At 42.9% G+C, this 16,938-nt stretch overlaps 1 protein-coding gene across 1 annotated transcript; it reads right to left on the bottom strand.

Annotated features, from left to right (window-relative positions):
• Positions 1 to 12,555: 12,555 nt before the first annotated feature.
• Positions 12,556 to 13,353, bottom strand: LOC134944033 (cyclin-dependent kinase 5 activator 1-like). The gene has a single exon (XM_063932573.1). It carries the CDS (start codon positions 13,351 to 13,353, stop codon positions 12,556 to 12,558), a length of 798 nt encoding a protein of 265 aa, XP_063788643.1.
• Between the last annotated feature and the right edge of the window lie 3,585 nt (positions 13,354 to 16,938).

Here is a 16,938-nt window from a genome sequence, read left to right on the forward strand (position 1 = left end):
GTATAAGTACGGACTGTGTGACGTGCCTACTTGGATGCGGTCACTCATATAATCCTCCACCATTCTATCAATGTTGAGAGAATCATATGCAGTGACAGTAGACGACATGTCCGTAATCGTTGTCAGGTCCTTCAGTCCGGACCAGATGTCAGCATCAGCAGTCGCTCCAGACTGCCCTGCATCACCGCCAGCGGGTGGGCTCGGAATTCTGAGCCTTTTCCTCGCACCCCCAGTTGCGGGAGAATGTGAAGGAGGAGATGTTGACAGGTCGCGTTCCGCTTGACTTGACAATTTTGTCACCAGCAGGTCTTTCAACCCCAGCAGACTTGTGTCTGCCGGAAAGAGAGATCCAAGGTAGGCTTTAAATCTAGGATCGAGCACGGTGGCCAAAATGTAGTGCTCTGATTTCAACAGATTGACCACCCGTGAATCCTTGTTAAGCGAATTAAGGGCTCCATCCACAAGTCCCACATGCCTAGCGGAATCGCTCCGTGTTAGCTCCTCCTTCAATGTCTCCAGCTTCTTCTGCAAAAGCCTGATGAGGGGAATGACCTGACTCAGGCTGGCAGTGTCTGAACTGACTTCACGTGTGGCAAGTTCAAAGGGCATCAGAACCTTGCACAACGTTGAAATCATTCTCCACTACGCTTGAGACAGGTGCATTCCACCTACTATATCGTGCTCAATTGTATAGGCTTGAATGGCCTTTTGCTGCTCCTCCAACCTCTGAAGCATATAGAGGGTTGAATTCCACCTCGTTACCACTTCTTGCTTCAGATGATGGCAGGGCAGGTTCAGTAGTTTTTGGTGGTGCTCCAGTCTTCTGTACGTGGTGCCTGTATGCCGAAAGTGTCCCGCAATTCTTCTGGCCACCGACAGCATCTCTTGCACGCCCCTGTCATTTTTTAAAAAATTCTGCACCACCAAATTCAAGGTATGTGCAAAACATGGGACGTGCTGGAATTTGCCCATATTTAATGCACACACAATATTGCTGGCGTTGTCCGATGCCACAAATCCACAGGAGAGTCCAATTGGGGTAAGCCATTCCGCGATGATCTTCCTCAGTTGCCGTAAGAGGTTTTCAGCTGTGTGCGTATTCTGGAAAGCGGTGATACAAAGCGTAGCCTGCCTAGGAAAGAGTTGGCGTTTGCGAGATGCTGCTACTGGTGCCGCCGCTGCTGTTCTTGCGGCGGGAGTCCATACATCTACCCAGTGGGCTGTCACAGTCATATAGTCCTGACCCTGCCCTGCTCCACTTGTCCACATGTCCGTGGTTAAGTGGACATTGGGTACAACTGCATTTTTTAGGACACTGGTGAGTCTTTTTCTGACGTCCGTGTACATTCTCGGTATCGCCTGCCTAGAGAAGTGGAACCTAGATGGTATTTGGTAACGGGGGCACACTGCCTCAATAAATTGTCTAGTTCCCTGTGAACTAACGGCGGATACCGGACGCACGTCTAACACCAACATAGTTGTCAAGGCCTCAGTTATCCGCTTTGCAGTAGGATGACTGCTGTGATATTTCATCTTCCTCGCAAAGGACTGTTGAACAGTCAATTGCTTACTGGAAGTAGTACAAGTGGGCTTACGACTTCCCCTCTGGGATGACCATCGACTCCCAGCGGCAACAACAGCAGCGCCAGCAGCAGTAGGCGTTACACGCAAGGATGCATCGGAGGAATCCCAGGCAGGAGAGGACTCGTCAGAATTGCCAGTGACATGGCCTGCAGGACTATTGGCATTCCTGGGGAAGGAGGAAATTGACACTGAGGGAGTTGGTGGGGTGGTTTGCGTGAGCTTGGTTACAAGAGGAAGGGATTTACTGGTCAGTGGACTGCTTCCGCTGTCACCCAAAGTTTTTGAACTTGTCACTGACTTATTATGAATGCGCTGCAGGTGACGTATAAGGGAGGATGTTCCGAGGTGGTTAACGTCCTTACCCCTACTTATTACAGCTTGACAAAGGGAACACACGGCTTGACACCTGTTGTCCGCATTTCTGGTGAAATACCTCCACACCGAAGAGCTGATTTTTTTGGTATTTTCACCTGGCATGTCAACGGCCATATTCCTCCCACGGACAACAGGTGTCTCCCCGGGTGCCTGACTTAAACAAACCACCTCACCATCAGAATCCTCCTGGTCAATTTCCTCCCCAGCGCCAGCAACACCCATATCCTCCTCATCCTGGTGTACTTCAACACTGACATCTTCAATCTGACTATCAGGAACTGGACTGCGGGTGCTCCTTCCAGCACTTGCAGGGGGCGTGCAAATGGTGGAAGGCGCATGCTCTTCACGTCCAGTGTTGGGAAGGTCAGGCATCGCAACCGACACAATTGGACTCTCCTTGTGGATTTGGGATTTCAAAGAACGCACAGTTCTTTGCGGTGCTTTTGCCAGCTTGAGTCTTTTCAGTTTTCTAGCGAGAGGCTGAGTGCTTCCATCCTCATGTGAAGCTGAACCACTAGCCATGAACATAGGCCAGGGCCTCAGCCGTTCCTTGCCACTCCGTGTGGTAAATGGCATATTGGCAAGTTTACGCTTCTCCTCCGACAATTTTATTTTAGGTTTTGGAGTCCTTTTTTTTCTGATATTTGGTGTTTTGGATTTGACATGCTCTGTACTATGACATTGGGCATCGGCCTTGGCAGACGACGTTGCTGGCATTTCATCGTCTCGGCCATGACTAGTGGCAGCAGCTTCAGCACGAGGTGGAAGTGGATCTTGATCTTTCCCTAATTTTGGAACCTCAACTTTTTTGTTCTCCATATTTTATAGGCAGAACTAAAAGGCACCTCAGGTAAACAATGGAGATGGATGGATTGGATACTAGTATACAATTATGGACGGACTGCCACGGTTAGGTGGTATAAAAAAACCACGGTTAGGTGGTATATAATACAATTATGGATGGACGGACTGCCTGCCGAGTGCCGACACAGAGGTAGCCACAGCCGTGAACTACCGCACTGTACACTGGTTGATAAAGAGATAGTAGTATACTCGTAACAACTAGTATGACGACGGTATAAAGAATGAAAAAAAAACCACGGTTAGGTGGTATATATTATAATACAATTATGGTTGGACGGACTGCCTGCCGAGTGCCGACACAGAGGTAGCCACAGCCGTGAACTACCGCACTGTACACTGGTTGATAAAGAGATAGTAGTATACTCGTAACAACTAGTATGACGACGGTATAAAGAATGAAAAAAAAACCACGGTTAGGTGGTATATATTATAATACAATTATGGATGGACGGACTGCCTGCCGAGTGCCGACACAGAGGTAGCCACAGCCGTGAACTACCGCACTGTACACTGGTTGATAAAGAGATAGTAGTATACTCGTAACAACTAGTATGACGACGGTATAAAGAATGAAAAAAAAACCACGGTTAGGTGGTATATAATACAATTATGGTTGGACGGACTGCCTGCCGAGTGCCGACACAGAGGTAGCCACAGCCGTGAACTACCGCACTGTACACTGGTTGATAAAGAGATAGTAGTATACTCGTAACAACTAGTATGACGACGGTATAAAGAATGAAAAAAAAACCACGGTTAGGTGGTATATAATACAATTATGGTTGGACGGACTGCCTGCCGAGTGCCGACACAGAGGTAGCCACAGCCGTGAACTACCGCACTGTACACTGGTTGATAAAGAGATAGTAGTATACTCGTAACAACTAGTATGACGACGGTATAAAGAATGAAAAAAAAACCACGGTTAGGTGGTATATATTATAATACAATTATGGTTGGACGGACTGCCTGCCGAGTGCCGACACAGAGGTAGCCACAGCCGTGAACTACCGCACTGTACACTGGTTGATAAAGAGATAGTAGTATACTCGTAACAACTAGTATGACGACGGTATAAAGAATGAAAAAAAAACCACGGTTAGGTGGTATATATTATAATACAATTATGGATGGACGGACTGCCTGCCGAGTGCCGACACAGAGGTAGCCACAGCCGTGAACTACCGCACTGTACACTGGTTGATAAAGAGATAGTAGTATACTCGTAACAACTAGTATGACGACGGTATAAAGAATGAAAAAAAAACCACGGTTAGGTGGTATATAATACAATTATGGTTGGACGGACTGCCTGCCGAGTGCCGACACAGAGGTAGCCACAGCCGTGAACTACCGCACTGTACACTGGTTGATAAAGAGATAGTAGTATACTCGTAACAACTAGTATGACGACGGTATAAAGAATGAAAAAAAAACCACGGTTAGGTGGTATATATTATAATACAATTATGGATGGACGGACTGCCTGCCGAGTGCCGACACAGAGGTAGCCACAGCCGTGAACTACCGCACTGTACTGTGTCTGCTGCTAATATAGACTGGTTGATAAAGAGATAGTATACAATACTACTAATATACTGGTGGTCAGGCACTGGTCACCACTAGTCACACTGGCAGTGGCACTCCTGCAGCAAAAGTGTGCACTATTTAATTTTAATATAATATTATTTATCATGTACTCCTGGCTCCTGCTATAACAACCTGCAGTGCTCCCCAGTCTCCCCCACAATTATAAGCTTTATATACAATACATTGATGTGCAGCACACTGGGCTGAGCAGTGCACACAGACTGAGTCACTGTGTGACTGTGTATCGTTTTTTTCAGGCAGAGAACGGATATATTAAATAAAACAAACAACTGCACTGTCTCTGGTGGTCACTGGTCACTGTGGTCGTCAGTCACTAAACTCTGTCTGCACTCTCTTCTAATCTACAGTATCACAGCAATCTCTCTCTCTCTCTCTTCTAAATCTAATCTAAATGGAGAGGACGCCAGCCACGTCCTCTCCCTATCAATCTCAATGCACGTGTGAAAATGGCGGCGACGCGCGGCTCCTTATATAGAATCCGAGTCTCGCGAGAATCCGACAGCGTCATGATGACGTTCGGGCGCGCTCGGGTTAACCGAGCAAGGCGGGAAGATCCGAGTCGCTCGGACCCGTGAAAAAAAAAGTGAAGTTCGTGCGGGTTCGGATTCAAAGAAACCGAACCCGCTCATCTCTAGATAATGTAACAGAAACTGAGGGTGTATGGCTGAATATTGGACATTTGGTGGATACATGCGATGGATGCTTAGAATCAGCACCTGATGTATTTTCTTAATAATCTTGTGCCTATCCTTGTTATGTAGTTTCTTTTCTTATATAATGTAGTATTGGTAAAACTGACCCTGTAGGTAAGTGCACAGTAGATCACAGGCTTGTATCCTTCTAATGCGACACACAGTTCAGTGGCTGACTATGTTGCAGTCTGCTGTTTCCTAAAGCATGGCTGCAGGACGCATCACACACTTACACTGTCACCCCATATCTATCTCCCTACCTTATATCTATATAGGTCATATCTATCTCATATCTATCTCCCTACCTTATATCTATATAGGTCATATCTATCTCCCTACCTTATATCTATATAGGTCATATCTATCTCATATCTATCTCCCTACCTTATATCTATATAGGTCATATCTATCTCATATCTATCTCCCTACCTTATATCTGTATAGGTCATATCTATCTCCCTACCTTATATCTGTATAGGTCATATCAATCTCATATCTATCTCCCTACCTTATATCTATATAGGTCATATCTATCTCATATCTATCTCCCTACCTTATATCTGTATAGGTCATATCTATCTCATATCTATCTCCCTACGTTATATCTGTATAGGTCATATCTATCTCATATCTATCTCCCTACCTTATATCTATATAGGTCATATATATCTCATATCTATCTCCGTACATTATATCTATATAGATCATATCTATCTCATATCTATCTCCCTACCTTATATCTATATAGGTCATATCTATCTTTCTACCTTATAGCTGTATAGGTCATATCTATCTCCCTACATTATATCTGTATAGGTCATATCTATCTCATATCTATCTCCGTACCTTATATCTGTATAGGTCATATCTATCTCATATCTATCTCCCTACCTTATATCTAAATAGGTCATATCTATCTCATATCTATCTCCCTACCTTATATCTGTACAGGTCATATCTATCTCATATCTATCTTTCTACCTTATATCTATATAGGTTATATCTATCTATTATCTATCTCCCTACCTTATATCTGTATAGGTCATATCTATCTCATATCTATCTCCCTACCTTATATCTGTACAGGTCATATCTATCTCATATCTATCTCCCTACCTTATATCTATATAGGTCATATCTATCTCATATCTATCTCCCTACCTTATATCTATATAGGTCATATCTATCTCATATCTATCTCCCTACCTTATATCTATATAGGTCATATCTATCTCATATCTATCTTCCTACCTTATATCTGTATAGGTCATATCTATCTCCTTACCTTATATTTATATAGGTCATATCTATCTCCCTACCTTATATCTATATAGGTCATATCTATCTCATATCTATCTCCCTACCTTATATCTGTATAGGTCATATCTATCTCATATCTATCTCCCTACATTATATCTGTATAGGTCATATCTATCTCATTTCTATCTCCCTACCTTATATCTGTATAGGTCATATCTATCTCATATCTATCTCCCTACATTATATCTGTATAGGTCATATCTATCTCATATCTATCTCCCTACCTTATATCTATATAGGTCATATCTATCTCATATCTATCTCCCTACCTTATATCTGTATAGGTCATATCTATCTCATATCTATCTCCCTACATTATATCTGTATAGGTCATATCTATCTCATATCTATCTCCCTACATTATATCTGTATAGGTCATTACTATCTCATATCTATCTCCCTACCTTATATATATATAGGTCATATCTATCTCATATCTATCTCCGTACACTATATCTATATAGGTCATATCTATCTCATATCTATCTCCCTACCTTATATCTATATAGGTCATATCTATCTTTCTACCTTATAGCTGTATAGGTCATATCTATCTCCCTACCTTATATCTTTATAGGTCATATCTATCTCATATCTATCTCCCTACCTTATATCTGTATAGGTCATATCTATCTCATATCTATCTCCCTACCTTATATCTATATAGGTCATATCTATCTCATATCTATCTCCCTACCTTATATCTAAATAGGTCATATTTATCTCCCTACCTTATATCTGTACAGGTCACATCTATCTCATATCTATCTTTCTACCTTATATCTATATAGGTTATATCTATCTATTATCTATCTCCCTACCTTATATCTGTATAGGTCATATCTATCTCATATCTATCTCCCTACCTTATATCTGTACAGGTCATATCTATCTCATATCTATCTTTCTACCTTATATCTATATAGGTTATATCTATCTATTATCTATCTCCCTACCTTATATCTGTATAGGTCATATCTATCTCATATCTATCTCCCTACCTTATATCTGTACAGGTCATATCTATCTCATATCTATCTCCCTACCTTATATCTGTATAGGTCATATCTATCTCATATCTATCTCCCTACCTTATATCTGTATAGGTCATATCTATCTCATATCTATCTCCCTACCTTATATCTATATATGTCATATCTATCTATCTACCTTATAGCTGTATAGGTCATATCTATCTCCCTATCTTATATCTGTATAGGTCATATCAATCTCATATCTATCTCCCTACGTTATATCTGTATAGGTCATATCTATCTCATATCTATCTCCCTACGTTATATCTGTATAGGTCATTACTATCTCATATCTATCTCCCTACCTTATATCTGTACAGGTCATATCTATCTCATATCTATCTTTCTACCTTATATCTATATAGGTTATATCTATCTATTATCTATCTCCCTACCTTATATCTGTATAGGTCATATCTATCTCATATCTATCTCCCTACCTTATATCTGTACAGGTCATATCTATCTCATATCTATCTCCCTACCTTATATCTGTATAGGTCATATCTATCTCATATCTATCTCCCTACCTTATATCTGTATAGGTCATATCTATCTCATATCTATCTCCCTACCTTATATCTATATATGTCATATCTATCTATCTACCTTATAGCTGTATAGGTCATATCTATCTCCCTATCTTATATCTGTATAGGTCATATCAATCTCATATCTATCTCCCTACGTTATATCTGTATAGGTCATATCTATCTCATATCTATCTCCCTACGTTATATCTGTATAGGTCATTACTATCTCATATCTATCTCCCTACCTTATATATATATAGGTCATATCTATCTCATATCTATCTCCGTACACTATATCTATATAGGTCATATCTATCTCATATCTATCTCCCTACCTTATATCTATATAGGTCATATCTATCTTTCTACCTTATATCTGTATAGGTCATATCTATCTCATATCTATCTCCCTACCTTATATCTGTATAGGTCATATCTATCTCATATCTATCTCCCTACCTTATATCTGTATAGGTCATATCTATCTCATATCTATCTCCCTACCTTATATCTATATAGGTCATATCTATCTCATATCTATCTCCCTACCTTATATCTAAATAGGTCATATCTATCTCATATCTATCTCCCTACCTTATATCTGTACAGGTCATATCTATCTCATATCTATCTTTCTACCTTATATCTATATAGGTCATATCTATCTTCCTACCTTATATCTGTATAGGTCATATCTATCTCATATCTATCTCCCTACCTTATATCTATATAGGTCATATCTATCTCATATCTATCTCCCTACCTTATATCTGTATAGGTCATATCTACCTCCCTACCTTATATCTGTATAGGGGATATCCGCTCATTTCTATCTCTCTACCTTATATCTGTATAGGTCATATCTATCACATATCTATCTCCCTACATTATATCTGTATAGGTCATATCTATCTCATATCTATCTCCCTACCTTATATCTATATAGGTCATATCTATCTCCGTACATTATATCTATATAGGTCATATCTATCTCATATCTATCGCCCTACCTTATATCTATATAGGTCATATCTATCTTTCTACCTTATAGCTGTATAGGTCATATCTATCTCATATCTATCTCCCTACCTTATATCTGTATAGGTCATATCTATCTCATATCTATCTCCCTACCTTATATCTGTATAGGTCATATCTATCTCATATCTATCTCCCTACCTTATATCTATATAGGTCATATCTATCTCATATCTATCTCCCTATCTTATATCTAAATAGGTCATATCTATCTCATATCTATCTCCCTACCTTATATCTATATATGTCATATCTATCTATCTACCTTATAGCTGTATAGGTCATATCTATCTCCCTATCTTATATCTGTATAGGTCATATCAATCTCATATCTATCTCCCTACGTTATATCTGTATAGGTCATATCTATCTCATATCTATCTCCCTACGTTATATCTGTATAGGTCATTACTATCTCATATCTATCTCCCTACCTTATATATATATAGGTCATATCTATCTCATATCTATCTCCGTACACTATATCTATATAGGTCATATCTATCTCATATCTATCTCCCTACCTTATATCTATATAGGTCATATCTATCTTTCTACCTTATAGCTGTATAGGTCATATCTATCTCCCTACCTTATATCTTTATAGGTCATATCTATCTCATATCTATCTCCCTACCTTATATCTGTATAGGTCATATCTATCTCATATCTATCTCCCTACCTTATATCTATATAGGTCATATCTATCTCATATCTATCTCCCTACCTTATATCTGTATAGGTCATATCTATCTTTCTACCTTATAGCTGTATAGGTCATATCTATCTCCCTACCTTATATCTGTATAGGTCATATCTATCTCATATCTATCTCCCTACCTTATATCTGTACAGGTCACATCTATCTCATATCTATCTTTCTACCTTATATCTATATAGGTTATATCTATCTATTATCTATCTCCCTACCTTATATCTGTATAGGTCATATCTATCTCATATCTATCTCCCTACCTTATATCTGTACAGGTCATATCTATCTCATATCTATCTTTCTACCTTATATCTATATAGGTTATATCTATCTATTATCTATCTCCCTACCTTATATCTGTATAGGTCATATCTATCTCATATCTATCTCCCTAGCTTATATCTATATAGGTCATATCTATCTCATATCTATCTCCCTACCTTATATCTGTATAGGTCATATCTATCTCATATCTATCTCCCTACATTATATCTGTATAGGTCATATCTATCTCATATCTATCTCCCTACCTTATATCTATATAGGTCATATCTATCTCATATCTATCTCCCTACCGTGTATCTATATATGTCCTGTCTATCTCATATCTATCTACGGGTTGGGTATGAAATACCGGCTGTCAGCATGCCAACAGTTACAACACCGACTGCAGCATCCCGACACTGTACACGGGTAAGTATTTTACCCCTCTCCTGCCCCCTACCATAACCCTTGGGGGGTGCCATCTAGGGCTAACCTGTGGGGAGGTGGCGGCTACGGCTAACATCCCCCCTTAGTGCATATACCCTGATACTCTCCTTCGACATTCCGGCAGTCTGTGTTTTGATGTCTGTCACACAACCGACAGAATACAGGCCGCCGGGACGCCGACCACATCCCCTATCTCCAATTTATTATTCTTTTAGTAACAGTTTCTTCGATAGCGCAGCAAATTCTGTTGCGCTTTATATTTGGAAACAACAGAGATAAAACAAAACTGGGTAATAACAGTCATAGAGGCAGGAAGGCCCTGCTCGCAAGCAGGGGTGTACCGAGGGTGGCTCCAGTGGAGCGTGGAATAGTTAGATGGCACGCTGTCACCCACCCACACACCCTTCCCACGGGCCACTGTACTGGCAGCCACAGAACAGGAGAAGCAGGGGGCACACACTGACTCGGAGACTAGGTAGGGAACAGGGCAGGCCAGAGGCGACAGCAGGAGACACTGACAGCCGGCACATGCCGGAGCTCTGCCCACCCTCTTTATATGTCTCACTGTCTGCTTGTAGCTGTGCAGCAGGGTTACTTCTGTCCTGCCCAGGCTGCTGTGCCATCTCTCTGCCCCGGCTGCTGCAGCACTTCTCTCTACATTGATGTTGCAGCACCTCTCTCTGCCTCTCAGGAAATTCTGGGACATTATTTTCATTGAAGCATAGTGGGATTATCAGGTCTGGATATCAGTTCTAGGGTTAAGGCATTGGGGACTATGGAATAGTGTATGTGGGGGTGGGGGTGGGGCAATTTTGATGCAGTATTTTCATTGAGAGTTTAGGGAGGGTTTGGGTCTGTGGGGGGGTCACATTTGGGACATTATTTTAATTGAGATATTTGGAGATTATCAGATTACCATGAGCTCCACAAGGTCTACAACCACCCATGTCACCAATTTAGGATTTTTAAATAGTGTTTCTTTTCAAAGGTAACATGCCACCACGTGTTGGCTAGGCCTCCAATTCAGTATAGGGGAGGGTGGCACCAAAACATGCCTTTGCTCCGGCCACCTTGGCGCCTAGCTACACCTCTGCTATCTCACATACAGTATTTCTGATATTTATGTATTTATCTCTTTATTTCATATCTATCTAAGGGCAGATTAGATGGGCCAAGATCTTCTTATCTGCCAATAATTTATATGTATCTAAGATGGTGCTACTCCCTAAACTTTTGTACACTTTCCATAATTCACCAGTTCTTCTCCCCTCTGCTATTTACAGACAGAAAAACTATCTAATTTCTTCCCTGGCTGTGGGACAATGTGTTCCCTCCCTCACGCGCAGGTTCTTGACTCATTTCCCTAATGGTTTGTTGTAACAGTTTCACCGGGTTACTGCTAATCCTTACCGTACTCTTTTAAAAGAAGTGCTAGTATTGTGGGGTTGCAGGGGGAGGAGCTTAGAATTACAATGACAGTAGTTTGAGTGCCAAACTCCAGCTCATCTTGCAATCCCATGGTCCAGCGTCCCACAGCCTGCTTCAGAGAAAATGATTCAATGGTAAGTGACCAAAAAATCCTCTTTTTGCAAATTAAGCTGAAAGTTGTCAAAAATGTCTGTCATGGCAAGTCTGACTGCGCATTTAGACTGTTCTAACTTAACAAAAAATGAATATTGCGTTGGTCCATGGTGGCTGTGCCACTACCAATTCTTAAAGAACTGGTAACCCCATCGCCAAGGGGCCACGCCCAATAGCCATGCAATAACAGCCACGGGTGGGTTTCTTTGCCTTAGGTTCCCAAGCCTGAAATTGGGTTTCTTTGCCTTAGGTTCCCAAGCCTGAAATTTGGTTTCTTTTGCCTTAGGTTCCCAAGCCTAAAATTGGGTTTCTTTTGCCTTAGGTTCCCAAGCCTGAATTTGAGCTACTTTATGGTTCTCAAGCCAGAGCTGCAGAATTTTCATCAATGCTCACCACAATTACTGTTTACTGTTAGCCTCTACCACCTCTGATGGGAGGCTGATCCACTTTTGAGGCCGCACCGCCGGTTTTGGTAACGGGGCCTGTCCAGTATGATTTTAAGCTGATGTAATATCCTTCTGTCCACCCTCAGCTTTAAGATCCTCAAAGACCTGGGCAAAATACTGGGGGTCAGCATGGAAGCGAAGCATCTTTGCACTCATTAGGTTGATAACATAGAGGCAACGACTCCAAAAGGCTTCCTTCGAGCATTCAACAGGGAACGGCATCAGTGGGTAGGAGAGCTCACTGCCCACGTATGCATAGGATACATACAGACATGTTGATAGACTTGCGATTAGCTCCCACTCGCTGAGCAGCTCGGATGACATGACCTCTCGGCAGAGCATGTAGAGAAACGCTAGATTGGTCGGAGTGATGAAACTGACATTCCGCCAGTATTGATCGAGGAAGTTGTCAACAGCGGTTATCCATAGAGCAATATATGTTGGTGATAACTCCACGAATTCTTTACACCTGCGGCAGAGGAACTCCATTAGACAGCTGAACAAGTCGCTGGTCGATGCCTGCACCATATTGGATTTTGCAGGTGAGCGCACTTCCTGGTCTCTACCAGGTTCCTTGTCAGGAGCATCATGTGAGGCCTGTATTAAGGCTGGGAGATCCACACAGGATAGCATGGAATCCTTCCTGCTCTCAGTGATGAGGTGGGTAATGTTGGTTCCACCCATTTTGCCTTGCCTCCTCTTAGACATGAATCTCCTAAAGCGCGCGATGAGCGAACGTCTCTCGGCAGGTCTTGCAGTCTCGCTGTTCTCAGTGCGATGGTTCCCACTTGAGTCCTCATCAGGCCGCCTCGACTTGCGGCAGCACGGAAATGGCATACAGTTCCACATTCTTATTCAAGGAATGCCAGCAAATCCGGTGTCTGTAATCTGTGGTGAGTCTGATTGTAGAAAGTTATCCAATAGCTACGGTCTGTTTCCAGCACGTGACTGATGCTGCCCGGTTCAACACTGGGCAGTAATTGAGTCCAGCAGGTCGTAATCAGAGGTTTTCCCTGCTTACTGTGGCATTGTGACATCACTGTGATGCAACTGAGCTGGTGATTGTGATGCGTTGTTTATGCAAATGAGCTGGTGACTTTTGTGCCTTTATATGTAAATGAGCTACATGTAGGCTATTCAACAAGTGCTGAAAATTGGTGAAAATGTAGAAGGTATTATCCCCTCATTACAGCCCTGTAAGGGAGGGAATATATGTAAAATAAATAAATAATAAGATATTTTGAATAATCCGAGAGATAATTGGTTGAAAATAAAACAAATACAAAATTATTTCCCTTCAGCAATGGATCCATAACGCTTCTCCTACTCTTTCTGTGTTTTAAGAAAAATTATTCTTCCTTTTTAATATGAGATAACGTCAGATGCTTTCATGTCTGTGAATGTAACGCTGAGATAATAGCGGGTCACTGGCTATGTCAGCTGGCACTGAAGTAATAATTAGAGATGAGCGCCTGAAATTTTTCGGGTTTTGTGTTTTGGTTTTGGGTTCGGTTCCGCGGACGTGTTTTGGGTTCGACCGCGTTTTGGCAAAACCTCACCGAATTTTTTTTGTCGGATTCGGGTGTGTTTTGGATTCGGGTGGTTTTTTCAAAAAACCCTAAAAAACAGCTTAAAACATTGAATTTGGGGGTCATTTTGATCCCATAGTATTATTAACCTCAATAACCATAATTAACACTCATTTTCAGTCTATTCTGAACACCTTACACCTCACAATATTATTTTTAGTCCTAAAATTTGCACCGAGGTCGCTGGATGACTAAGCTCAGCGACCCTAGTGGCCGACACAAACACCTGGCCCATCTAGGAGTGGCACTGCAGTGTCACGCAGGATGTCCCTTCCAAAAAACCCTCCCCAAACAGCACATGACGCAAAGAAAAAAAGAGGCGCAATGAGGTAGCTGTGTGAGTAAGATTAGCGACCCTAGTGGCCGACACAAACACCGGGCCCATCTAGGAGTGGCACTGCAGTGTCACGCAGGATGTCCCTCCCAAAAAAACCCTCCCCAAACAGCACATGACGCAAAGAAAAAAAGAGGCGCAATGAGGTAGATGACTGTGTGAGAAAGATAAGCGACCCTAGTGGCCGACACAAACACCGGGCCCATCTAGGAGTGGCACTGCAGTGTCACGCAGGATGTCCCTTCCAAAAAACCCTCCCCAAACAGCACATGACGCAAAGAAAAAAAGAGGCGCAATGAGGTAGCTGACTGTGTGAGAAAGATAAGCGACCCTAGTGGCCGACACAAACACCGGGCCCATCTAGGAGTGGCACTGCAGTGTCACGCAGGATGTCCCTTCCAAAAAACCCTCCCCAAACAGCACATGACGCAAAGAAAAAAAGAGGCGCAATGAGGTAGCTGACTGTGTGAGAAAGATAAGCGACCCTAGTGGCCGACACAAACACCGGGCCCATCTAGGAGTGGCACTGCAGTGTCATGCAGGATGTCCCTTCCAAAAAACCCTCCACAAACAGCACATGACAAGATTAGCGACCCTAGTGGCCGACACAAACACCGGGCCCATCTAGGAGTGGCACTGCAGTTTCACGCAGGATGTCCCTTCCAAAAAACCCTCCCCAAACAGCACATGACGCAAAGAAAAAAAGAGGCGCAATGAGGTAGCTGTGTGAGTAAGATTAGCGACCCTAGTGGCCGACACAAACACCTGGCCCATCTAGGAGTGGCACTGCAGTGTCACGCAGGATGTCCCTTCCAAAAAACCCTCCCCAAACAGCACATGACGCAAAGAAAAAAAGAGGCGCAATGAGGTAGCTGACTGTGTGAGAAAGATAAGCGACCCTAGTGGCCGACACAAACACCGGGCCCATCTAGGAGTGGCACTGCAGTGTCACGCAGGATGTCCCTTCCAAAAAACCCTCCCCAAACAGCACATGACGCAAAGAAAAAAAGAGGCGCAATGAGGTAGCTGTGTGAGTAAGATTAGCGACCCTAGTGGCCGACACAAACACCTGGCCCATCTAGGAGTGGCACTGCAGTGTCACGCAGGATGTCCCTTCCAAAAAACCCTCCCCAAACAGCACATGACGCAAAGAAAAAAAGAGGCGCAATGAGGTAGCTGACTGTGTGAGAAAGATAAGCGACCCTAGTGGCCGACACAAACACCGGGCCCATCTAGGAGTGGCACTGCAGTGTCACGCAGGATGTCCCTTCCAAAAAACCCTCCCCAAACAGCACATGACGCAAAGAAAAATAAAAGAAAAAAGAGGTGCAAGATGGAATTGTCCTTGGGCCCTTCCCACCCACCCTTATGTTGTATAAACAAAACAGGACATGCACACTTTAACCAACCCATCATTTCAGTGACAGGGTCTGCCACACGACTGTGACTGAAATGACGGGTTGGTTTGGACCCCCACCAAAAAAGAAGCAATTAATCTCTCCTTGCACAAACTGGCTCTACAGAGGCAAGATGTCCACCTCATCATCATCCTCCGATATATCACCGTGTTGTACATCCCCCTCCTCACAGATTATCAATTCGTCCCCACTGGAATCCACCATCTCAGCTCCCTGTGTACTTTGTGGAGGCAATTGCTGCTGGTCAATGTCTCCGCGGAGGAATTGATTATAATTCATTTTAATGAACATCATCTTCTCCACATTTTCTGGATGTAACCTCGTACGCCGATTGCTGACAAGGTGAGCGGCGGCACTAAACACTCTTTCGGAGTACACACTTGTGGGAGGGCAACTTAGGTAGAATAAAGCCAGTTTGTGCAAGGGCCTCCAAATTGCCTCTTTTTCCTGCCAGTATAAGTACGGACTGTGTGACGTGCCTACTTGGATGCGGTCACTCATATAATCCTCCACCATTCTATCAATGGTGATAGAATCATATGCAGTGACAGTAGACGACATGTCCGTAATGGTTGTCAGGTCCTTCAGTCCGGACCAGATGTCAGCATCAGCAGTCGCTCCAGACTGCCCTGCATCACCGCCAGCGGGTGGGCTCGGAATTCTGAGCCTTTTCCTCGCACCCCCAGTTGCGGGAGAATGTGAAGGAGGAGATGTTGACAGGTCGCGTTCCGCTTGACTTGACAATTTTCTCACCAGCAGGTCTTTGAAACCCAGCAGACTTGTGTGCGCCGGAAAGAGAGATCCAAGGTAGGTTTTAAATCTAGGATCGAGCACGGTGGCCAAAATGTAGTGCTCTGATTTCAACAGATTGACCACCCGTGAATCCTTGTTAAGCGAATTAAGGGCTCCATCCACAAGTCCCACATGCCTAGCGGAATCGCTCTGTCTTAGCTCCTCCTTCAATGTCTCCAGCTTCTTCTGCAAAAGCCTGATGAGGGGAATGACCTGACTCAGGCTGGCAGTGTCTGAACTGACTTCACGTGTGGCAAGTTCAAAAGGTTGCAGAACCTTGCACAACGTTGAAATCATTCTC

The sequence above is a fragment of the Pseudophryne corroboree genome, chromosome 7 (assembly GCF_028390025.1).
Source record: "Pseudophryne corroboree isolate aPseCor3 chromosome 7, aPseCor3.hap2, whole genome shotgun sequence".
NCBI lineage: Eukaryota > Metazoa > Chordata > Amphibia > Anura > Myobatrachidae > Pseudophryne > Pseudophryne corroboree.